The 26,535-nt window shown below is 39.0% G+C and overlaps 1 protein-coding gene across 4 annotated transcripts in view; it reads right to left on the reverse strand.

Moving 5' to 3' along the window:
- LOC139757985 (acid phosphatase type 7) overlaps positions 1–26,535 on the reverse strand; it is an 85,942-nt gene that overhangs the window by 41,112 nt on the left and 18,295 nt on the right. For all 4 annotated transcript variants that reach the window (XM_071678922.1, XM_071678924.1, XM_071678925.1 and 1 more), the window contains exons 3-7: positions 22,597–22,791; positions 15,067–15,199; positions 6,597–6,672; positions 5,792–5,889; positions 1,116–1,299 (exon numbers count right to left, since the gene is read on the reverse strand). In XM_071678922.1, the coding sequence (XP_071535023.1) occupies positions 1,116–1,299; positions 5,792–5,889; positions 6,597–6,672; positions 15,067–15,199; positions 22,597–22,791 (686 nt within the window). The remainder of the gene's footprint in view (positions 1–1,115; positions 1,300–5,791; positions 5,890–6,596; positions 6,673–15,066; positions 15,200–22,596; positions 22,792–26,535) is intronic.

Genomic DNA, 26,535 nt, shown 5'->3' on the forward strand with positions numbered 1-26,535 from the left:
AGGGTTGAGGGACAAGTTAATTGGGAAGTAAGTTTGAATGAAGAAAAACTGGAGGAAGTGAAGTGTTTTAGATGTCTGGGAGTGGATTTAGCAGGGGATGGAACCATGGAAGCGGAAGTGAGTCACAGGGTGGGAGAGGGGGCTAAGGTTCTGGGAGCATTGAAGAATGTGTGGAAGGCGAGAACATTATCTCGGAGCAAAAATGGGTATGTTTGAAGGAATAGTGGTTCCAACAATGTTATGTGGTTGCGAGGCATGGGTTATAGATAGGGTTGTACAGAGGAGGGTGGATGTGTTGGATATGAAACGTTTGAGGACAATATGTGGTGGGAGGGGGTTTGATCAAGTAATGAAGGGGTAAGAGAAATGTGTGGTAATAAAAAGTGTGGTTGAGAAGGCAGAAGAGGCTGTATTGAAATGGTTTGCTCACATGGAGAGAATGAGTGAGGAAAGATTGACAAAGAGGATATATGTGTCAGAGATGGAAGGAACGAGGAGAAGTGGGAGACCAAATTGGAGGTTGAAGGATGGAGTGAAAAAGATTTTGAGCGATAGGGGCCTGAACATACAAGAAATGGAGTGAATTGGAACAATGTGGTATACCAGGGTCAACGTGCTGTCAATGGATTAAACCAGAGCATGTAAAGCGTCTGGGGTAAACCATGGAAAGTTTTGTGGGGCCTGGATGTGGAAAGGGAGCTGTGGTTTCGGTGCATTACACTTGACAGCTAGAGACTGAATGTGAACGAATGTGGCCTTTGTTGTCTTTTCCTGGCACTACCTCGCATGCGTGCAGGGGAAGGGGAGTGCTGTTTCATGTGTGGTGGGGTGGCGACGGGAATGGATGAAGGCAGCAAGTATGAATATGTACATATGTATATGTCTGTGTATGTATATGTATGTTTACGTTGAAATGTATAGGTATCTGTGTATGTATATGAATGTTTACGTTGAAATGTATAGATATGTACATGTGCGTGCATGGGTGTTTATGTATATGTATGTGGGTGGGATGGGCCATTCTTTCGTCTGTTTCCTTGCGCTACCTTGCTAATGCGGGAGACAGCAACTAAGTATAAAAAATGAAATAAATTAATAAAAAACTAGCTACTTACTTCCAAGTCATTGATGAGCCACTCATACTGCCGAGAAAGAGGCTTAAGTCCAAACTCCAAGAAGTAGTAGGCCTCAGTATTGACAGCTATAAAATGTACAGGACCCATATTCCAGCTAAAGAAGAAACTCTCTGTGTCCTCATAGTTTGGCATGCTAAACCTTGCTCGGTAGTTGCTGAAATTGCTGTAAGAATAAGAGTAATGTATGAAATTTTTTGTGCAAAACTAAATTGAATGTGAGAAATAAAGCTAAAAATATACTTATATCTATTCATCATTGATTATACTTAATGGCTGTTTCTTGTGTCAGCGAGGCAACACCACGAAATAGACGAAGAATGGCTCATCCACTCATATACACACCTGGGCATGAGAAGAAAGATCATGAGGCAAGTGTTTTCGGAGCAGCTGAACGAGTGTGTTGGTGGTTTTGATGCACGAGACCGGGTTACAGTGATGGGTGATTTGAATGCAAAGGTGAGTAATGTGGCAGTTGAAGGAATAATTGGTATACATAGGGTGTTCAGTGTTGTAAATGAAAATGGTGAAGAGCTTGTAGATTTATGTGCTGAAAAAGGACTGGTGATTGGGAATACCTGGTTGAAAAAGAGATATACATAAGTATACGTATGTAAGTAGGAGAGATGGCCAGAGAGCGTTACTGGATTACGTGTTAATTGACAGGTGCGCGAAAGAGAGACTTTTGGATGTTAATGTGCTGAGAGGTGCAACTGGAGGGATGTCTGATCATTATCTTGTGGAGGCTAAGGTGAAGAATTGTAGAGGTTTTCAGAAAAGAAGAGAGAATGCTGGGGTGAAGAGAGTGGTGAGAGTAAGTGAGCTTGGGAAGGAGACTTTTGTGAGGAAGTACCAGGAGAGACTGAATACAGAATGGAAAAAGGTGAGAACAAAGGAGGTAAGGGGAGTGGGGGAGGAATGAGATGTATTTAGGGAAGCAGTGATGGCTTACGCAAAAGATGCTTGTGGCATGAGAAGTGTGGGAGGTGGGCAGATTAGAAAGGGTAGTGAGTGGTGGGATGAAGAAGTAAGATTATTAGTGAAAGAGAAGAGAGAGGTATTTGGACGATTTTTGCAGGGAAATAATGCAAATGAGTGGGGGATGTATAAAAGAAAGAGGCAGGAGGTCAAGAGAAAGGTTCAAGAGGTGAAAAAGGGCAAATGAGACTTGGGGTGAGAGAGTATCATTAAATTTTAGAGAGAATACAAAAATGTTTTGGAAGGAGGTAAATAAAGTGCATAAGACAAGGGAACAAATGGGAACTTCAGTGAAGGGGGCTAATGGGGAGGTGATAACAAGTAGTGGTGATGCGAGGAGATGGAGTGAGTATTTTGAAGGTTTGTTGAATGTGTTTGATGATAGAGTTGCAGATATAGGGTGTTTTGGTCGAGGTGGTGTGCAAAGTGAAAGGGTTAGGGAAAATGATTTGGTAAACAGAGAAGAGGTAGTAAAAGCTTTGCGAAAGATGAAAGCCGGCAAGGCAATGGGTTTGGATGGTATTGCAGAGGAGTTTATTAAAAAAGGGGGTGACTGTATTGTTGACTGGTTGGTAAGGTTATTTAATGTATGTATGACTCATGGTGAGGTACCTGAGGAATGGCAGAATGCTTGCATAGTGTCATTGTACAAAGGCAAAGGGGATAAGAGTGAGTGCTCAAATTACAGAGGTATATGCTTGTTGAGTATTCCTGGTAAATTATATGGGAGGGTATTGATTGAGAGGGTGAAGGCATGTACAGAGCATCGGATTGGGGAAGAGCAGTGTGGTTTCAGAAGTGGTAGAGGATGTGTGGATCAGGTGTTTGCTTTGAAGAATGTATGTGAGAAATACTTAGAAAGGCAAATGGATTTGTATGTAGCATTTATGGATCTGGAGAAGACATGTGATAGAGTTGATAGAGATGCTCTGTGGAAGGTATTAAGAATGTATGGTGTGGGAGGCAAGTTGTTAGAAGCAGTGAAAAGTTTTTATCGAGAATGTAAGGCATATGTACGTGTAGGAAGAGAGGAAAGTGATTGGTTCTCAGTGAATGTAGGTTTGCGGCAGGGGTGTGTGATGTCTCCACGGTTGTTTAATTTGTTTATGGATGGGGTCGTTAAGGAGGTGAATGCAAGAGTTTTGGAAAGAGGGGCAAGTATGCAGTCTGTTGTGGATGAGAGAGCTTGGGAAGCGAGTCAGTTGTTGTTTGCTGATGATACAACGCTGGTGGCTGATTCATGTGAGAAACTGCAGAAGCTGGTGACTGAGTTTAGTAAAGTGTGTGAAAGAAGAAATCTGAGAGTAAATGTGAATAAGAGTAAGGTTATTAGGTACAGTAGGGCCCAGTTTAAGTCCAGTGACAGCATGTCAACCCTGGTATACCACATCGTTCCAATTCACTCAATTATTTGCATGCCTCTCACCCTCCTGTATGTTCAGGCCCCAATCACTCAAAATCTTTTTCACTACATCCTTCCACCTCCAATTTGGTCTCCCGCTTCTTGTTCCCTCCACCTCTGACATATATATATATATATATATCCTCTTTGTCAATCTTTCCTCACTCATTCTCCATATGTCCAAACTATTTCAACACACCCTCTTCTGCTCTCTCAACCATACTCTTTTTATTTCCACACATCTCTCTTACCCTTACATTACTTACTCGATCGAACCACCTTACACCACATAACGTCCACAAACACTTCATTTCCAACACATCCACCCTCCTCTATACAACCCTTTCTATAGCCCATGCCTTGCAACCATATAACATTGTTGGAACTACTACTCCTACAAACATACCCATTTTTGCTCTCTGCGATGACATTTTCTCCTTCCACACATTCTTCATCGCTCCCAGAACCTTCAGAATAAAATCCATATCCTCTTCCACTTCTGAAACCACACTGCTCCTCCCCAATCTGATGCTCTATACATGCTTTCACCCTTTCAATCAATACCCTTCCATACAGTTTCCCAGGAATACTCAAGAAATTTGTGCCTTTGTAGTTTGAACACTCAACTTTATCCCCTTTGCCTTTGTACAATGGCACTATGCATGCATTCCATCAATCCTCAGGCACTTAACCATGATCCATACATACAGTGAATGTCCTTGCCAACCAATCATCAACACAGTCACCCCATTCCTTAATAAATTCTACTGCAATACCATCCCAACCCACCACCTGGCTGGATTTCATCTTCCACAAAGCTTTTACTACCCCTTCTCTCTTAACCAAACCACTCTCCCTGACCCTCTCACTTTGCACACAACCCAGACCAAAACACTAACTCTGAAACTCCATCACTAAAGACACTTAACAAACCTTCAAAATATTCATTTGATCATTCCCAGTTATTACTCCTCCCCCCATTACTACACTTGATTGCTGTTCCCACGTCAATGAAGTAGCACCAGGAAACAGACAAAGACCCATCCACTCATACATAAATATACATATCAACATATACACATATACATACACAAACATACACATGTATACACATGTACATATTCGTATTTGCCTGCCTTCATCCATTCAAGGCGCTACCCTGCACTACAATAAACAGCATTACCACTCTCTGCTTCAGTGAGGTAGTGCCAGGAAAAAAGACAAAAAAAGGCCACATTCATTCACACTCAGCTTCTAGCTGTCACACGTATTGTATCAAAACCACAACTCCCTATTCATATCCAGGCCCCACATGCCTTGGTCCAGTCCATCAACAGCACTTTGACCCCTGTATACTACATCATTCCCATTCACTTTATTCCTTGCGCACCTCTCACCCTCCAGGCCCCAATCGCTCAAAATCTTTTTCACTCTATCCTTTAACCTTCATTTTGGTCTCTCGCTTCTCCTTGTTTCCTCCACCTCTGACATATATATATATCCTCTATGTCAACCTTTCCTCACTCATTCTCTTTATATGTCAAAACCATTTCAACACATCCTCTTCTGCTCTCTCAACCACACTCGATTTATTACCACACATCTCTCTTTCCTTTTCATTACTTACTTGATCAAACCACCCACACCACATACTGTCCTCAAACATTTCATTTCCAACACATTCATCCTCCTCCATACAACCCTATCTATAGCCCATGCATCACAACCATATAATATTGTTGGAACTACTATTCCCTCAAACATATCCATCTATGCTCTCCAAAATAACATTCTCTCTTTCCACACATTCTTCATTGCTACCAAAACCTTCGCCCCCTCCCCTGACTGTAGCTACAACTCACTTCCACTTCCATGGTTACATTCAATGCTAAGTCCACTCAGATACCTAAAACACTTCACTTCCTCCAATTTTTCTCCATTTAAACTCACATCCCAACTAACTTGTCCCTCAACCCTGCTAAAACTAATAACCTTGCTCTTATTCACATTTACTCTCATCTTTCTCCTTACACATGCTTTTCCAAACTGAATGTATGACAGAATGAAGGCTGCCTAATTAGCAGACACTAAAAAGAAGGTAGAAGCGATGAAGCAGGTCACAGAAATAAACTAGCTTTTATATAAATTTCTGGTAAAAGGATCTTGAAGTTTTTATTGAACAATCCAGAGTGAATGATTTCTGGTTTCATAAAATTCATAAGATCAAATTTAGGAAGGTAATATAAAAAGTGCCTTCTAGACTTAAAACTGAACTTACTATGCATATTCATGGTTACCCGGGCAAGTCATGTATGGAACATACGCAGCGATCGGTTGAATCTGTCGCATGAACTCATCACCAACACGAGCATTGTCCTAGTAATAAAAGCCACATTAGATCATACATTAAATATTATATGGATACAATATTCAGATAACATTATATGTTACAAGATAATGAAAATACCAGAAGCAGTATTAAACAATATTAAATGATATGTTAATTAGCTGCCCATTTCCATCTCCCACACTAAGTATTAGATCATACATTAAATATTATATGGATACAATGTTCAGATAACATTATATGTTACAAGATAATGAAAATACCTGAAGCAGTATCAAATGATATTAAATAATATGTTAATCAGCTGCCCATTTCCATCTCTCACACTTAGTATTGCAATGTATTCTAAGTAAACAGAGTTTGATTATGACCATTTGTCCTATATTGTGTATTGTTGATACTTTACTGCCATGCAATTTTTTCTTTTTAATCAGTTTATCTTATACCTGTTTACAATTTCCCCTCTCAGCAAAGTAGAATAAGGAACAGATAACTAAGTCTTAGGGGAGAAATCCTCATTTGGTTCATTCCTCTTTTCCTTTGTTTGGAAAGTAATAACATAAGAGGCCAGAATTTCCAGCACCCTATTCGTGCCCTCAATTGCTTTTTATGACATGCAAGAGGCACGTGGATAGTACTATCCATGACTGGAGCATTAAAAAGGAAAAAAATATCCCCAGGGATGTTTTATTAGTACTGTATATTAAACTAATATAACAGCATCAAAAATACTTACAGAATCCATATCATATGCAAAGTCGCCCACGTGAATCACAGCATGATACATTCCATTCTGTGTCTCCTTCTGTAGCCTGAAAATATCACCGATTACAGATACATTATGAAATTAAATCCAGCTGTTCTCCTTTGGCCATATCATATGATGGAAAGTATCTTTTTATCATCATTAACTTCATCCCAATTTTCATGGTTTGGATCAGATATATACAGCCTCTGAAAATCACTCACATATATCCTCAAATCTACACTCAGTATGTTAAAGTAGAAAATACTACATTTTTAATTTACAGACTTAAGTGAATTGTTAAATAAAACCAATATAAACACCACCTCCATGTACAAAATGCTTCCATAGCATCTGATCCCCAGTCATTCCTCTAACATCTTCACCTGAAATATATTTTCTGTACATCTATCCATCTCTTCCACAGCCTACCTCTCCTTGTACCTTCTACAGTAAAACATAAAGACATCCTTTAACAGTAGTTAACAACTCCATCTGTAAGTGGTGAGAATTCACCTTTGGAAAGGCTGTACTATCATCCACAGATGGAAAGAAGCATAATCTTGCTAAGAATCTCCTTGTTCCACAAGAATGTTCTATTTCCCTGTTCTTAAGTGGTTTGAAGCCTGAAAGCTACAGAATCCCAATAAAAGAGGCCCTAAGGTTGTATTATGATGATATCAGTCTTTCCCAATCTATCATCTACAACACATAATTATCTTTATTAACTTATCATTTGTAATATATTCATAATAACTATACCATCTCAAAAAGCCCTTCATCCATACACCTTTCATATTATTTCTTTACGTCATCCATCCATCTCAAATCTTCACTCCAGTCTACCTCTCCTCCTAATTGCAACTATATTGTACAAAAATCATCTATCTCTCCTGCTGTTATTGTTACCTGCCCTAATTTATATCAATATGGGTGTCATATCCATATATGAGGAATGAGACAATTACTCCACGCAAGCTTCTTTCACATCCTCTAATTAAACTTTTCAATTCACCACATCTTTCAGTGCATCTCTAATTTTTCTCCCTTGCATGAATCCACTCTTAACTTTAGCTTTCCTACTACCATCCTTTCTAAACTTTACTCCTAAATATCTAAATTCATTAGGCTGGCAGAATCTATTTTCATCAAATATATAATTTTAAAGTGGCTTTTGGTGCCCAAGAAGTAAATGCTTAGAATCATATAAAGTTTAAAATATTTATGCCATGCCTGATCTCAACAAATGTGATTTTAAATGACTCAGTACTCTTTTTTTATTATTTTTTTCTGCTCATCCTTAGGAGACACCATGACCCATTAAAAATGGATTGATATCCCATGAAACACTGATACTATGATAAATCCCCTGGGTGGTCTTAAAGTTATCAGAGAGATATTGAAGTTTTATCTATATTGTTTCTAACAACTTGCCTCCCACACCATATATTCTTAATACCTTCCACAGAGCATCTCTATCAACTCTATCATATGCCTTCTCCAGATCCATAAATGCTACATACAAATCCATTTGCTTTTCTAAGTATTTCTCACATACATTCTTCAAAGCAAACACCTGATCCACACATCCTCTACCACTTCTGAAACCACACTGCTCTTCCCCAATCTGATGCTCTGTACATGCCTTCACCCTCTCAATCAATACCCTCCCATATAATTTACCAGGAATACTCAACAAACTTATACCTCTGTAATTTGAGCACTCACTCTTATCCCCTTTGCCTTTGTACAATGGCACTATGCACGCATTCCGTCAATCCTCAGGCACCTCACCATGAGTCATACATACATTAAATAACCTTACCAACCAGTCAACAAAAGTTTTTATTGAGGATGTAAGGCATGTGTACGTGTAGGAAGAGAGGAAAGTGATTGGTTCTCAGTGAATGTAGGTTTGCGGCAGGGGTGTGTGATGTCTCCATGGTTGTTTAATTTGTTTATGGATGGGGTTGTTAGGGAGGTGAATGCAAGAGTTTTGGAAAGAGGGGCAAGTATGAAGTCTGTTGGGGATGAGAGAGCATGAGAAGTGAGTCGGTTGTTGTTCGCTGATGATACAGCGCTGGTGGCTGATTCATGTGAGAAACTGCAGAAGCTGGTGACTGAGTTTGGTAAAGTGTGTGAAAGAAGAAAGTTAAGAGTAAATGTGAATAAGAGCAAGGTTATTAGGTACAGTAGGGTTGAGGGTCAAGTCAATTGGGAGGTGAGTTTGAATGGAGAAAAACTGGAGGAAGTGAAGTGTTTTAGATATCTGGGAGTGGATCTGGCAGCGGATGGAACCATGGAAGTGGAAGTGGATCATAGGGTGGGGGAGGGGGCGAAAATTCTGGGAGCCTTGAAGAATGTGTGGAAGTCGAGAACATTATCTCGGAAAGCAAAAATGGGTATGTTTGAAGGAATAGTGGTTCCAACAATGTTGTATGGTTGCGAGGCGTGGGCTATGGATAGAGTTGTGCGCAGGAGGATGGATGTGCTGGAAATGAGATGTTTGAGGACAATGTGTGGTGTGAGGTGGTTTGATCGAGTAAGTAACGTAAGGGTAAGAGAGATGTGTGGAAATAAAAAGAGCGTGGTTGAGAGAGCAGAAGAGGGTGTTTTGAAATGGTTTGGGCATATGGAGAGAATAAGTGAGGAAAGATTGACCAAGAGGATATATGTGTCGGAGGTGGAGGGAACGAGGAGAAGAGGGAGACCAAATTGGAGGTGGAAAGATGGAGTGAAAAAGATTTTGTGTGATTGGGGCCTGAACATGCAGGAGGGTGAAAGGAGGGCAAGGAATAGAGTGAATTGGAGCGATGTGGTATACCGGGGTTGACGTGCTGTCAGTGGATTGAAGCAAGGCATGTGAAGCGTCTGGGGTAAACCATGGAAAGCTGTGTAGGTATGTATATTTGCGTGTGTTGACGTATGTATATACATGTGTATGGGGGTGGGTTGGGCAATTTCTTTCGTCTGTTTCCTTGCGCTACCTCGCAAACGCGGGAGACAGCGACAAAGCAAAAAAAAAAAAAAAAAAAAAATCTATATAGTGCTAATAATAGTGTGTCAATCATAGAGTCAGTTGGGCTCATAACTTTGGAATGTCAGCATAAGGTAGTTGCAACTTTGATTCAACAGATAAGAGGATTTAATATTTTTCTGCCACTAATGAAGTGCTGCATCATATTTCTCATAATAGTTGTTCATTCATAAAGTCAGCCGGGCTCATAACTTTGGAATGTCAGCATAAGGTAGTTGCAACTTTGATTCAGCAAATAGGAGGATTTAATATTTTTTCTGCCACTGATCATATTTCCCTGCGTGTCTTAGAAGGCGACTAAAAGGGAAGGGAGCTCCTCCCCTCTCAGTTTCTTTTTAATTTTCCAAAAGAAGGAACAGAGAAGGGGGCCAGGTGAGGATATTCCACAAAGGCCCAGTCCTCCACAAAGGCCCAGTCCTCTGTTCTTAACGCTACCTCGCTAACGCGGGAAATGGCGAATGGTTTAAAAGAAAGAAAGAATATAATTTTCTCATCAAGATCAATACAAATTGTGTTCTTACAAATTGTGTTCTTCCTAAAACAGTTACCTGTTAGAACATTTAGACATATTAGGTAAAAGTAGTTGGTGGGATCAATAGGTAGGAGCCTCTGAAAGCATTGCGCTAGAGTTACCCTCCGCCAGAGGTCTGTTAAGGGTGAGGCACTAAAGGCTATGAAGCAGCACTGGAGTTCACCACTTATGGAGACTCTTTCGCTGTGGCCACCCATTTAAGGGATTTCCCAAGGGAACAGGCATCAGAGATATAGATAGATAGCTAGTCATTTACTTGATCTATTGCCAAGAAGTAGTTCTCTGCCATGGCATCACTAGACTTAGTCCAGTTCCTTCTGACATAGCAATTAATACCTATTGTTTATTATCTTCAGATTTACTTTCATGAATATGTAATTTTGAACTGTGTACCTGTTATCACTCTCATCTATTTCTCTGGCATTCAAGGTTCACTGAATCTCCTGTTTATATGAACCAAACTATTTTCATAATTTTATTCATTCTGCTCTTATTTTCATTGTGTCCCTATTTTTCTCCTTTTCCATTCTTTTCATGTACATTTTATACATCTCTTTACTATTCATAAGTAATTATCAGACACTTACACTCCTCAACATTGACAATTTTTACAGCATATTTTCAAACAGAAATTGGTCTCACTTCATGAATCAGCCTAGCATATAAAGTGAAAATGTAAGAAGCTATTCTATTAATGTCCATGTTTCAATGTTCAAAACCTGATGTGTGAGAATCAGATTAAGAAATGAAAACAAGCTGACACTGTTATTTCTACATATTTCTATAGTCTTTTTTTGCCAATATGAGATCAGATATTACCCTGGATTTGGTTTTGATCCTTATTTTGAGTAACCAAACTGAGCATCAATTTCAAACTTCAAAAATATCATTCAAGTAAAAGTATACCCCTACATTTCTAAAGCCACAAATAATAATCTTAATAGGTCAACTTTTTCATGGGTGTACATGGCAGATGGTTGCATGAAGGCAGAGGGACAGATGGTTAGGGATCAGACACACATTGGCTGATGAAACTGGCATGCTGACATGGGAAGGATCAGACATACATACATACTCTGATTAATATCTAGCATGAAATAAACTTCCATATTCTGTGTGTGACAAGGACTTTAGAATCACCACCATCCCTATTGTCATAGTCTCACATTAGGAAAACACTGTTTTTCTATCAAATATCAGAATAGTTTTCAAGTATATGAATAAGGAAATAATTAGCAAGATGTTCATGTCCTACATACATACTATATGCTTCTCAAGTTTGGTTGCTGCATTTAAACACATAAAACTAATAGAGAAGGTCCAAATGAAGGGAACAAAGATTATAACAAAATCAAGAAAGCTAAGACACAGGTAAAGGCTAAAGGTTTTAAATTTGCCCATCTTGGAAGATACAAGAGAGGGGTAACCCAATCACAATCGCTCTGATCTTTAAAACAGCATGATATTGTAGAAGGGAACAGTTCTTTAAGAAAGGTAGGGATAGAAGAACCAGAGGATATAACATGAAATTAAGCAAGAAACTTGTTAAAAAAGATGTAAAGAGGTAATTCTATAGTAAAAGAATGGCAAATGGATGGAACAATGACAGGAGATGTCGCTACTGCAGACAGCATTCGTAAATTTAATAGCTATATGATAGTAAGAGAATGCTCAAGAAAAGGGGCCCCATGACTGTAAAACTCCCTCCCTACATAGTACAAATAGGTAACTTCATATGGTCAATTACAAAATCCAGAAAAATATGCAAGAGGAAGGGATAAAAAATGTAGAACCAAAGAACACAGGTTTGGAGTTGTTGGTTGAAATAGTAAAAAAAACAGGATCAGAGGTTAATGAAACTGAAGATGGAAGTTAAAAAACTAAAAAATTCAAAGATTGTGAAGTTGTCATGAAGTGAAAGAGGAACTCAGGGGATTAAAAATTAAGATAAATGATCAAAAGCACAGATTAGCATCAGCTAAGGGGGTTGATAAAACATGTATCCAGAATAATGAACATGAATAATTAAAGAGCAGAAGTCAGAAGGGCCTCTTTTAGAGGTCCTAGAGGCTGCCGAACAGGAGGAAATGCCCATAATGCTAAATACAGATAAATCTTGAAAATAGAGGAGAAAAAATTCAGTTTCTGGCTGAGCAACAGACTTGGAGCATATTGATTGATGCAGCAGGATAGGAACCTGGGGACACTGAAATTGGGACACCTGGGCACTGAGTGAGGCTGCAGACAGAATAACATGTACTGTTAGAGAGAGAAAAATTAGCAAAATTTATGGTCCAGTAGACAAAATTTTCTTAAAAGTGTAGAGCACAGAGAGTTTATTAGCAAAGAGGAAGATTTAGAGAAAGCCTGAGACAGAGGTTGATGAAAAACAACTGTTGGACGAGCTGCAAGGTGTGTGGCACCTAAATTTGAAAGATTATTTAACAAGGAACTTGACAGATGCAAATCTTTGATTATTTTTGAGCTGGATGAAGAACATAACCAAATACAGAGGAAAGGGGAAAAGAGTGAGCTCTGTCTAAGACAAAGATGAAAGCTGGGTAGATTGCTTATATCTAGACTGCCAGACACCAGTACCACGTGGAAGGCTGATTAAGAAGCAAGAATACCAGGCAGGAATAAGGGGCAGACTAATCTGATGAATAGATTATCTTTGAGGAGTTTAAAAAAGGACACTTGTCAGAGAAGCCATCTCCAAATGGGTGGAGATCATTAGGAGAAAGCTGTGGGATTCTGTGTTGGTACCATTACTCTCCTCTATGTGAATGACTTGCCTGAAGGTATGGACTCCTACCTAAAAATGTTTGCAGATGATGCAAAAGTCACAAGGGAAGTGAAAAAATAAGGATTACATCAGCTTATATGTGGAACTAAACAGACCCTAAAATTGGTCTGATACATGGAAGATGAAATTCAACACCACCAAAACATAGTGTAATGAAAGGTCTTAATATGATTATTATCTAAGAGAATGCTTTAGAATTATGCGTGTGCTAGAGTCCCACATTACAAGAATAATAAGACAAACTGTCTTCTGGTAAGTATCAGAATAGTTTTCAAGGACATGCACAAGGAAATATTCAGCTAGCTGTTCATATCCTAAGTAAGGCCAAAACTAGAAATGCTTCTTTGGTTTGGTCATCGCACCTAAGGAAGCACATAGGGCCAATAAAGAAGTCCCTGAGGAGGGCAACAAAAATGGTACCAGAATTAAGAAAGCTAAATTACATGGAAAGAGTAAAAGCTTTTAATTTGCCCATCTTGGAAGAAAGAAGAGTGAGGGGGTGACCTATCACAACCTTTAAGTTTTTAAACAAGATCAATGACATGGACAGCAAACAGCTTTTAAAGTTATTTAGGGATAGAGCAACCACAGGATATAACAGAAAGCAAGAAACCTGTTAAAAAAAGACGTAAAGTTCTTCTATCAGTATAAGACTGGTAGATGAATGGAACAGAATGACTGAGGATACAGTTTATGCAGACAGCATTCATAAATTCAAAAAGCTGTATGATAGTAGAGAATGTTCAAGTGATAGGGCTCCACTAGTGTAAATCTCTCTTAGAATTCACTGCAAATATTTAATTATACACACACACACACACACACACACACACACACACACTGATGATAATACAGGGCAGGGAAGTTTAGAAGGAGCAATTTCTGCATTTGATCAACAGAGTGTGAAGAGTGAAAAAGATTATAGACCATGGATGAGACAAACTGAGGTACTAAGGAAATCAAGTGAAGTGGTTGAAATAATATGTACTGTTAAGAGATGAAGCAATCAAGGAAGTCTATGGGCTAGTTGATGGAAAGCTTAGAAAAGTACAGAGCATACAGGACCAGTACTTGCCAGCTACAAGAGAAATTACAAAGAAACTTAGGGATACAAAGGTTGACACTTCCACACTGAAAAATCTAGATGAAAAGTTGGTGGTACCAAAATCAGAAAGATCAGTAAAGCAGGAGGCCGAGACATAAATCCCTGAGATAAGATCTCACTTTCTGCCCAGACCATTACTTGATAGAGAGGTGAAAAGAGGACAAAGGAGGACAACTGATTCTTCTAACAGGATATAGCCATAAGTTTCAGGAAAAAAAGGAGCAGACAATACCTCTTGCAATGAAAATGGACCACCCTGGACATGCTCTAACACGCATCCTCCTACTCCTCACTCAACACTTTACCAAAGGATTTTACATCGTATTTTTGTGTATTTCTTTATTCCTGCATGCTAATCTAACAATTAACAAAAAAAAATTTTCTTCCATTTGTGAGTACTTTATAGACTTAAGCCACAGGTATGTGTAACAAGAATCTTCCTTGCCTCCTGAATTTTGTCATGAGGCTCCTTTAAGCTGCTGTTATTAAATGTACAAGTAAGTTCCTGATTGGCCAATGCTTTAAGTTATATCTTGACTGATCAATATTCTGTTTAATGAGGTCATATTTGTTAGTAACAGGGCAAAACAAGTTAGAAAAGCATAGCCTACGCCAATGAAGTGTATCTCTCGTGAAAATGTAGCTTTATTCATACCAAACCAGCTATCTTGCTTTGTTTGTCTTTAATGGTATGCATTTGATTAATAACCATTTATTCAAGAGATTCTTGACATGGTGGACTCATGAATCATGCATCTTTATGTATTCATAAGGCCTGCTGGAATTTTATGGCCTGCTGGAATTTTATATTTGCTTTTTCATTCTTCAGTCAAATATAAAGAAGAAACCAGACTCAGCACTTCATACTGAATCTAATCTAGATATGATACTAGTCAACATAGAAACTAACTAGGATGATTGCATTGGTGCATCACCAATACTAAACTATACCGATTAACAGAAAAAGCATCACTAACACACCTTGAGAGTGACTGTGCATTGACAGCTCCCATGTCCCCATACATGGCAACAGAGACAGGCCAGTCAGTGCCATTTTTCCAGGTCTTGAAGACAAAAACCTCAGACCAACCAAGAGGACTTCCACAGTGGTAAACTGCAATTAGAAAAATGGTTTAATAAGAGTTTTTTGAAATTCAATGAATGGGAACCTGCAATCAAAGAACTTTTATCATGCTTAATAGCATGAGAGGTTGGACAAACATAAAATAACTGATATACTATTACTGCAACTAGTGCTAAAGTGATCATTATCTATCTTATCATGAATGTTGATAATTCTTTATTATATGGAGAAAAGAAATTTGTTCCAATCAGACTTCTTTATTTTACATCTAACTGCTTTTCCCAACTTAGTCGGGTAACATGAGGCACAAACAAACAATGGCCTCACCTACACGCATGAATCACTAGCCTTTACGTTTAATGCGCTGAAACCAGATTCCATCATCCACTGACATGCCCCAGAGACCACTCCATGGTTTATCTTCACTTAATCTGCTCTAGTTCATTCTACTAACAGCAAATCACCCCCTCCCCCCATATGCACCACTGGTAAAATTATTCCTATCTAATCCAAACCTCTTATCCACCTGAATGGTCAGGCTCCATAACCCAAAACCTTCCCATCTCAGTTTTCCATTTCCCCTTGCTCCCTCCAATCTTTCTTCATTCATCCTCTCCATCTTCCCAAATCCTTTCAATAATTTCTGGTTTGCTGTCTAAATCAGAGTGTGTCCACTATCACACCTCTCTGACACTGTCATTCCTTAAAAGGTCAATCCATCTCACATAACAGATTATCCTTAGGTATTTCATTTCCAACACATCCATCCTCTTCCTTTACCTAGCATTCAAGACTTAAGGCTCAACCATAAAACACTGTAGGGACCACTTTACCTTTAACATACTCACCTTTGCCCTTAGAGACAGCAATCTATCCTTCCATACACTCCTAAAAGCACCCATGTTCTTAGCCCCTTTTTTCAACCTAACAATCACTACAGCCCCCATGGTTCTATTCACTACCAGGTCCATTCCCAGGTATCTAAAACACTTCACTTACTACAGGTCCCCCCCAATATAAAGTTAAACTCAAACCATTTCGTCTCTATTTCTCTACAAAAGACAGAAACTCATTGATGAAAATGTTTAATGTACTTATGATAAGAAGCAAAACTGAATACTCCTGTGATGTATGGTTACCAGCAAACCGATTAAGAAAAAGAATTCAGAAGCACTTTACAAGCAAAATCAAGGGGATGGAACATATGACTACTACAAAATGCTCAAAGAACTGCAACATTGCAATAAATTGAAGGTATAAAAGATATGTGTTAAACCTTAAAGCCTCTCAAAAGGGAAGATACAATTGTTAAGTACTATGAAACAACCCCCAAATATACATTAGACAAAAATGTGAATCATAGGGTGGGGGAGGGAGCGAAAATCCTGGGAGCCTTGAAGAATGTTTGGAAGTCGAGAACATTATCTCGGAAAGCAAAAATGGGTATGTTTGAAGGAATAATGGTTCCAACAATATTGTATGGTTGCGAGGCATGGGCTATGGATAGAGTTGTGCGCAGGAGGGTGGATGTGTTGGAAATGAGATGTTTGAGGACAATATGTGGTGTGAGGTGGTTTGATTGAGTAAGTAATGTAAGGGTAAGAGAGATGTGTGGAAATAAAAAGAGCGTGGTTGAGAGAGCAGAAGAGGGTGTTTTGAAATGGTTTGGGCACATGGAGAGAATGAGTGAGGAAAGATTGACAAAGAGGATATATGTGTCAGAGGTGGAGGGAACGAGGAGAAGTGGGAGACCAAATTGGAGGTGGAAAGATGGAGTGAAAAAGATTTTGAGCGATCGGCACCTGAACATGCAAGAGGGTAAAAGGCAGGCAAGGAATAGAGGGAATTGGATCAATGTGGTATACCAGGGTCGACGTGCTGTCAATGGATTGAATCAGGGCATGTGAAGCGTCTGGGGTAAACCATGGAAAGTTGTGTGGGGCCTGGATGTGGAAAGGGAGCTGTGGTTTTGGGCATTATTACATGACAGCTAGAGACTGAGTGTGAACGAATGGGGCCTTTGTTGTCTTTTCCTAGCGCTACCTCGTACACATGAGGGGGGAGGGGAATGTTATTCCATGTGTGGCAAGGTGGCGATGGGAATAAATAAAGGCAGACAGTATGAATTATGTACATGTGTATACATGTATATGTGTGTGTGTATATATATATGTGTACATTGAGATGTATAGGTACGTATATTTGCGTGTGTGGACGTGTATGTATTTACATGTGTATGGGGGTGGGTTGGGCCATTTCTTTCATCTGTTTCCTTGCGCTACCTCGCAAACGCGGGAGACAGCGACAAAGCAAAATAAATAAATAAATATAAATAAATATAAAAAATGCTTTGAAGAATGCATGTGAGAAATACTTAGAAAAGCAAATGGATTTGTATGTAGCATTTATGGATCTGGAGAAGGCATATGATAGAGATGCTCTGTGGAAGGTATTAAGAATATATGGTGTGGGAGGCAAGTTGTTAGAAGCAGTGAAAAGTTTTTATCAAGGATGTAAGGCATGTGTACATGTAGGAAGAGAGGAAAGTGATTGGTTCTCAGTGAATGTAGGTTTGTGGCAGGGGTGTATGATGTCTCCATGGTTGTTTAATTTGTTTATGGATGGGGTTGTTAGGGAGGTGAATGCAAGAGTTTTGGAAAGAGGGGCAAGTATGAAGTCTGTTGGAGATGAGAGAGCTTGGGAAGTGAGTCAGTTGTTGTTCGCTGATGATACAGCGCTGGTGGCTGATTCATGCGAGAAACTGCAGAAGCTGGTGACTGAGTTTGGTAAAGTGTGTGAAAGAAGAAAGTTAAGAGTAAATGTGAATAAGAGCAAGGTTATTAGGTACAGTAGGGTTGAGGGTCAAGTCAATTGGGAGGTAAGTTTGAATGGAGAAAAACTGGAGGAAGTAAAGTGTTTTAGAGTGGATCTGGCAGAGGATGGAACCATGGAAGCGGAAGTGAATCATAGGGTGGGGGAGGGGGCAAAAATCCTGGGAGCCTTGAAGAATGTGTGGAAGTCGAGAACATTATCTCGGAAAGCAAAAATGGGTATGTTTGAAGGAATAGTGGTTCCAACAATGTTGTATGGTTGCGAGGCATGGGCTATGGATAGAGTTGTGCGCAGGAGGATGGATGTGCTGGAAATGAGATGTTTGAGGACAATGTGTGGTGTGAGGTTGTTTGATCGAGTAAGTAACGTAAGGGTAAGAGAGATGTGTGGAAATAAAAAGAGCGTGGTTGAGAGAGCAGAAGAGGGTGTTTTGAAATGGTTTGGGCACATGGAGAGAATGAGTGAGGAAAGATTGACCAAGAGGATATATGTGTCGGAGGTGGAGGGAACGAGGAAAAGTGGGAGATCAAATTGGAGGTGGAAAGATGGAGTGAAAAAGATTTTGTGTGATCGGGGCCTGAACATGCAGGAGGGTGAAAGGAGGGCAAGGAATAGAGTGAATTGGATCGATGTGGTATACCGGGGTTGACGTGCTGTCAGTGGATTGAATCAGGGCATGTGAAGCATCTGGGGTAAACCATGGAAAGCTGTGTAGGTATGTATATTTGCGTGTGTGGACGTATGTATATACATGTGTATGAGGGTGGGTTGGGCCATTTCTTTCGTCTGTTCCCTTGCGCTACCTCGCAAACGCGGGAGACCGGCAAAAAAAAAAAAAAAAAATGTATGACAGACCAACCAGGAAACTTACAGGGATTATTCAGTGTACTGCCAGGAGAAAGAAGAAACATGCATGGAACAATTAAAGAAACATCTAAAAGAACACTTGACAAATGGTTGAAATCACTTCCAGATGAAAAAATTATGAACTATGTAAGTAGGTATGTACTCTCTGTCACAGTACTGCTTTGTCCCTGGTAAAAGCATGCACACACAACCAATAGCCCATTATAATGACATTTACAAAAGTTTAAAGGTAAAGAAAAGAATGGACACTTTTTTCTTGATTTTACGATAGCATATGATAAGCTACTGAGTGTTACCTTCATACTTTATGGCCATTTCCCATGCTAGTGAGGTAGTGCTAAGAACAGACAAGGAAAGGACACATTTACTCACATCCAACCTCTCCTCACTCACTCTCTCCCTATGTCCAAACCATTTTAGTAAACCCTCCTCTGCTCTCTGAAGCACGCTCTTTCTATTACCACACATCTCTCTTCTCCTTTTATTAATTACATGAGCAAATATCTCACACCACACAGCGTTCTTCAACAATATATTTCCAATACCTTTCCTCTTGTCCACACACCCTCATCTACAGCCCATGCCTCACATCCATATAATACTGTTAGAACTAATATATCTTCAAACATACCTATATATGCCCCCCAAAAACAATGACTTCACTTTATACATTTCATAATGCTCCCACAACCTTTACCCCCACTCATCCACCCTAAGACTCATTTCCATTTCCATGTTTCCACTCGCTGCCATGTTAACTCCAAGGTATTTAAAACACTTCACTTCCTTCAATTTTTCTCCAGTAAAGAAAAACCTAAAGAAAGTGGTAAGTCAAAATATGAGCAAAAATAAGAAAATATATATCAAAAAATTTTAAACCAACAAAAAATTTAATGAAGTTGCAAACAGAAACATATCTGGCCACAATACTCTCTGTTATCATGAGCTCAGACAAATGTTTTGCAGATAACACAAGACTAAGTTAAGCAATAAAGAGTGTTGAAAATACGGAAAAGTTTCGAAGAAATCACGATACTATCTAAAGATGAGCTGATGAAAAGAAACATGAATGAAACAACTACATAGATACTATCTACAGATGAGTTGATGAAGAGAAATATGCATGAAACAACTATAGAGACATTTAAGAGAAAACATGACACATGGCTGAAATTAGTCCCAGATGAACCAAGAATCAATAACCATGTAATGCATGTGGCAGCTGAGAAGGATAATCTTACGTATTAAGCGAGACATGTGGTGAGCGCTTTGCACTAGCCTAGCTATTTTGTTTAGATCAAGCAAGATGTGTGGTAAGCACTTCTTGCTAGCCCTGCTATGGTGTTTAAAGCTTGTTGTAGTTATTTGTATGTTGGTAGGTTTTCACTCTCTCATCATGGGTTTAGTTCCTGGTAAAAGCACACATATACAAGTAATAACCCTTTATAACAACAGACTAAAGTTTGAAGGTAAGAAAAAGACTAGACACAGTTTTTTCTCAGTTTTGCAAAGACATTTGATAAAGTAAACTAAGGAGTGTTAATAAAGGAAGTGGTAAGTCAAAACATAAAAGCAAAAATTGGAAAATAGATTAATGGATTTTTAACCAACAAAGAAATTCAAAGCAAATCCAAATGAAAACATATCTGAGGAAGATGTATTGTTTGGGTATCGCAAGGAACAGTTCTCACTGAAATACTCTTTGTAGTCATTATCTCATACAGATATGTCAGCAAGAGAGAGTGTAGTCAGACGTTTCACAGAAGACATGAGAGTAAGTTAAGCAATAGAGTGTAGAAAATCAAGAAAATCTTCAAAGAGATCTAGATAATACCCACAGACGGGTTGATGAAAAAAAACATGACATATGGTTGAAAGTAGTCCTAGAACAGCCCTTCACACTAGCCACACCATTTTGGCTAAATCTCATTGTATGTACTTGTAGGTTGGTACTCTCTCTCCCTTATACTTACGGCAAACCAAAAAAACAGGTAAAAAGAGATTGGACTATTTAAGGTAGGAGGTAGACCTGAAAATGACTTCAAGGAAATGTAAATTGGTATTCAGTTCAAATGTTCAATGTGGAACAACTTGTACCCTCCCAATCAAATCAGCCTAGAAACAGCCACCCATTCACACTTATGCCAATGAAACCACTGGTATAAAGCTTGATCTACATCAAAGATCTTTCCTCAATGTAAATTTTTTGCTTATACACTTGGGCACATCACAGCCTACAGAAAAATTTTCAAATTCTTATTTTCTGTTTCTGGAGATCAAAAATTGTTTAAGTATCAATATCATAATCATCACTGAGCCTCTTCAAGGATATACCTTTCCCATTTTTCTTTAATTACTCAACTTTCTTTCATAAGTTTGATCACACTGTTTGTGCATCACAGACACACTGAGCACTATTTCACACTTTCTTTGAAGACACTGTTTTTGTATATGAGAAGCAAGATAATGAAAAAATTATCACATGCCTCAAAAGGATGGAATATGCCTCAGTAAACAATGAAGTCCAAAGTACCAATGAATTTGTGGCTACTTCTTATACTATCACTCCCACTTTTTTTCCAATTATCTCATAGATTTCATCAGCAAAAAATTGCTAGTTTTCTTGTGAAATGCTGGTTTTCTTAAGAAACTAGTTTTGAATAAGATATTTGTTAAAATGTTCCTGCTCATTCAGCAGGGATGATAAAATGGGAGCTAATACTCAAAAGACACTTCTGAAAACCAAACAAATCACAGATTCTTGGATAGAACAATGACAGCCTAAAATGTGAGCCATCAGAAATAGCAAGGGCTACAGAATGAATGGTGCAAGCCACACTTTCACAAGCTAGTAAAATGACGGTACGTGGAATAACTACAACACTGTAAGCAAGTGATATAAATTTTCTGAAAAAACACATAAAGAGGAAAATGCATAAAGTGGTAGAAGTATTCATTAGGAACATTGGGTACAAGCCTCTGCAAAAACTGCACTAGAGTTGCCCTCTGCCAATGGCCTATTAAGGGTGAGGCACCAAAGGCTAAGAAGTGGCACTGGAGTTCACTAGTTATGGAGACTATTGCCATGGCCACACCCTTGAACGAGTTCCAGTTGGGAACAGGCATCAGAGACAGGTGGATAGACAGAAGCATAAAGTGGATGTCACTACGATAAAAAAAAGGAAATATTACATTTTGGTTGTTGCTCACAAAGTAAAAGACAGTGCTCTAATAGTCTGCAAACATGAAGAGAAAGGTTGAGAGGATGCACTTGTAAACGGTGAGTGTGAACAGACTTAAGGGTTAATGTGGCAAGTGTGAACATGAGCAAAGGAAGACCAAAGGTAGGACAGAAGGATAAGGATGAAAGAAAAACATGCTGAGGAAGGGTGCTCTGATGAGGAAATCAAATGAAATGTGCAAGGAAAAGGGTGTATAAGGAAGCCTCCACATGAACCATCACATTACGTTGTGAGAGAAATCATAAAGTAGAGAGAGAATACATGGCATACATATAAGTACCATATATCCAATACAATTCTTTTATGTATGCTGTAACCTCTACTCACAGTACTAAGAATCTGATACAACTATATGTCAGAAAAAATCTTACATTGTATCATGTGTCTTGTGCAATTTTCTTACAGCAGTACATATACATTACAAGTATACTAAGGTGTCATATACCTGACATACTTTTATTTACAACATCATGTATGTGTACTTACAATATCGAGTATCCGGAAGTAGGTCCTTCAGAGTCACTCTATGTATCCACATCTTGCGGTGTTCAGAGCCACCGTCAGTAAAACTCAGGGCAATACCATGTGCAGAATCATTCAAACTTTCTCTTCCAAATTCAACTACAGATAATGATGTCTCACTTGGTGTTGTCCATGTGATTACCATATCTTGTGCTGATTCTAATTATAAAAAGTAAACAAAGTGTTAAAGGAGATAAAAACTGCAATATTCTTACAAAAAGATGGCAATTATCTTTAACTTTTCTGTACAACAGCAGCTGTTACAAGCAACATTATGACACATCTGGAAAAAAATACTTTTAAAGAGTGTTATCATGCAAGCACTATCCATAATGTTAAAACAAATGCTTAATATACCATATCTATTGATGGTATTTTGGAGAAATTATGGGCAGAAGTTCAGACAGAGGTTTACAATTATCATATGGGGATGATATAGTTATGATGACAAAACAGCACTGGAGCCACAATCATTGGTTTAGGTATTTAGACGAGTGTTACAAAGGAGAGCAATGTGCATATACATAAATGGTTTGTTGTGTATGTGTTACTGAATGAGCAACAGTTTGATACTTCCAACAAATATGATGATAGGGATGTTCAGGTAATCACACTGTATTTCAATATGCAAACAAAACTGTACGAATTTTTGGGAATACGTTGAATGGAGAAAGTTTTGAGACACCATGTGTGGAAAAGTTTGCAAGAACAAAAGATTCTAATAATTCTGTAATTAAAAAATGGGAGAAAAGTGAAAATAGCAAGGAAGGATTCCACTGTATGAACTTCAGGATTGGAAAATAGACTAAAGAATGAGAGGAAAGGATAGGAGATATAATAAAGGATACTAATTTGGTATAACATGTGAAGAGGATGGAAAGGGAAAGAACAACTATACCTGAGTGAGGTAATTAAGGAAATATTTACATAAGAAAATTCAATGTTGGACAAAATGACAAAGATACAAGTCAAAGGCAAGATCATCGTCATGGGAAAATGATCAAAGACAATGGTACCAAGAAGAGCTTATGCATGAATCACTGATATACAATGAAATATGGTTCATAGAACACTGAAAGAATAAATGATAATACACTTTTGTGTACTGAGGCACCATGGCAGGATCAGTAAAGCTAAAACTCAAGTATAAAATTCAGACACAAGTTTTATTACAGGATGGAAGTGTGACCTTAAGCAGTAAATGTACAGTGTAGCAGCTGGCACCCACTGCTTCTGCTATTCTATACTAATACTAGTAAAATGGCAGCCAACTACTGGCAGGAATGTACTACTGCCTGGGAGGAATAGTAGCCGCAGTACAGTGAACTAGCACTGTGGCATTTGTTTTGCACCCCCGTTCAGGCCCAGATTGCTGTCTTTTTTTCTTTGCCTCAACCATATGTGGGTTGCTGACATCCAACCCCATTGCCACACACTTTTTTCACATACACAACACTTAACAACACACGACCCACACACACATCTATCTCTTTTCAAATTTTTTTCTTGCTTTGCAAACTATAATTCACAGCAGTACAATCATCACAGAACTCTCAATCACGAACTGGAGTGGTGTTACCAGCTGAGAGAGGTTGGGGGGATCCTAAGGCCCATCTTGACCACCATCTGGTAACAGGTATCCATCCCACTTCCACAATTACAGCTCCTAGACATATTCATATTTGCTGCCTTCATCTATTCCTGACCACCCCGTCACACATGAAACAGCACCCCCTCCCCCCATGGATGCACAAGGCGGCACTAGGAAAAGACAACAAAAGGCCACATTTGTTCACACTCAGTCCTGGCTCTTTTCCTATCCATTTGTGCAACATTCCAAGTCTTACTTCTAACATTCCCTCTGTTGAACACCTGATTACCTCCTCCCTGATCTTTAGCTTCTCACTGATATCCAGCTACCCAAGGATGCTTCTGCTCTATAATATCAGATCTCCATCTCTAATCTCTATCATCATTTCCACTTCAAGGTGGAGTTTATGCCCACTGTAATACAAAAACACCCAATGCTTACCTCATGGATCTTGAGTCTCCTAACTTTGATGTCATTTGGATCAAAATCTTTCTACTTTTATTATTCTGCTTTTATTTTTCTTTATATCCACCATAATTCCTCCAATGCTGTAGAACTTTTCAACATTTAACCTCTTACCATGAAGCTCTACTCTCTTCTCATCCACACTTTGAGATCCTCTATGCAAGAAATTCCAATGTACAACATCTGTAATGGTTAGGCTCTGACCAGGATGATCCTGGTGGAGCCAAGGCCTTTTCTTTTTCGCTCCCTAATGATCCGGAATATTCAATCAGATACCCCACCCAAATTCATGGCGATTCTTTTAACACACTTGACCTTTTTATTACCTTAGAAACCTCCCAACAAACATAAGCCATTTCTGTCCCCTTAAGGGTTCTTTTACTAGAATCTTATTTCTATTACTTCTAATTGGGCATTCCTATCCTCTATACCCCCCTCGAAACACTAACTCTGGCACTTTGGGAAAGCTCATTGGTTATCCCTATGTAGTTTCTTTATTGACCTTCCCTTCCCTGGAATGGGTACTACTTCTCTGGTTTCATGTTGTGCAAACACATAGCAGAGGTTATCCTGACTGGGATGGAGGCCTACATCCCATCTTCTTCTAAATCTTTTTCTCCTCAATTGTGGTGTGATCGCATCTGCTCTGATGCTTGTCACATCAGGGACAGTGCATATCTGACCATAAAACTCATTCCTTCCCTAAAAACCCAATCTTCTTTCATTTCTGCTCAGAATCATTGTGAAGCTATTCTTCGAAGTGTCAAGCACACATTCATAAAAAGAAAATGTGATGACTTGACTTCTTCTTCTACTGACAAATCATTTTGGTCCATAACCAAAAACATTTCCAACAACTTTTGCTATTCAACCTGATCAATCTACTGTTAACTATCCTATGGATAAAGCTGTTCTTTTTGGCACCTTTTTTTCCCCTAACTCAACTCTGGATGATTCAAATTCTAATCCTCCAGCCCCATCTCCTCTCTCTAGACTATGTCATCTATATTTTCCTTGTGCAGGGTCTTCCACGTCTTCTCCAAGATCCAGGTGGACAAGGCATGTGGCTCATATGGCATGCCTCCCCTTGTTCAGAGTAAATGTGCCTCTGAGCTAGTACCAGTCCTTGCTCACCTGTTCCACATCTGTCTAAAACCAAGACTTTCCTTTCTGCTTGAAAGAACACCTGGTCCAGTTAATTCATAAGAAAGGAGACTGCTCTAACCCCTCCAATCATTACTCCACTGTTCTCACTTCTACTATCATCATAGTCTTTGAAGCCCTCCTAAACTCTCACTTTCTCAGAAACTTAGAATCCAATCCCCTCCTCTCAGATCACAGATATGGATTTTGTTGTGACTCACCTCTGGTCTTCCTTTCTCAAGGATTTTGGAGAAAATTTTGCTGTAGCCCTCAACATCTCAAAAGCATTTGCCAAGGTGCAGTATTAGTCTTTGCATTCTGGACTCCCTTCCTCTGGTTTCCCTGCCTCGCTCTGTTCTCTAATGCACAGTTCCCTCTCAGGCCATCCATTGCAGTAGACATCAACAGAGTGACTTACTCCTCCTATCTTATCAATAGCAGTGCTCTTCAGGGTTCAGTCCTATCACCTACTCTCTTCCTTCTCTCAATAAATGATCCTCTCTCTTCTACTTCTAACCCTATTCACTCTTATACTAATGGCTCCACTTTACAAACTTCAATACTTTTCTTCTCCTCCTCCCTTAATGCTCATTCTCTGTCTTGTACTGATCATATTTCCTTTTTCAGTTCGGATCTGTGCAGCATTTTGGAAAGGGAAGCAGCAACCTTGTAAAAATTTAAGGGTGCTAAAATGCAATTTCTCC

The sequence above is a fragment of the Panulirus ornatus genome, chromosome 29, assembly GCF_036320965.1.
Source record: "Panulirus ornatus isolate Po-2019 chromosome 29, ASM3632096v1, whole genome shotgun sequence".
NCBI lineage: Eukaryota > Metazoa > Arthropoda > Malacostraca > Decapoda > Palinuridae > Panulirus > Panulirus ornatus.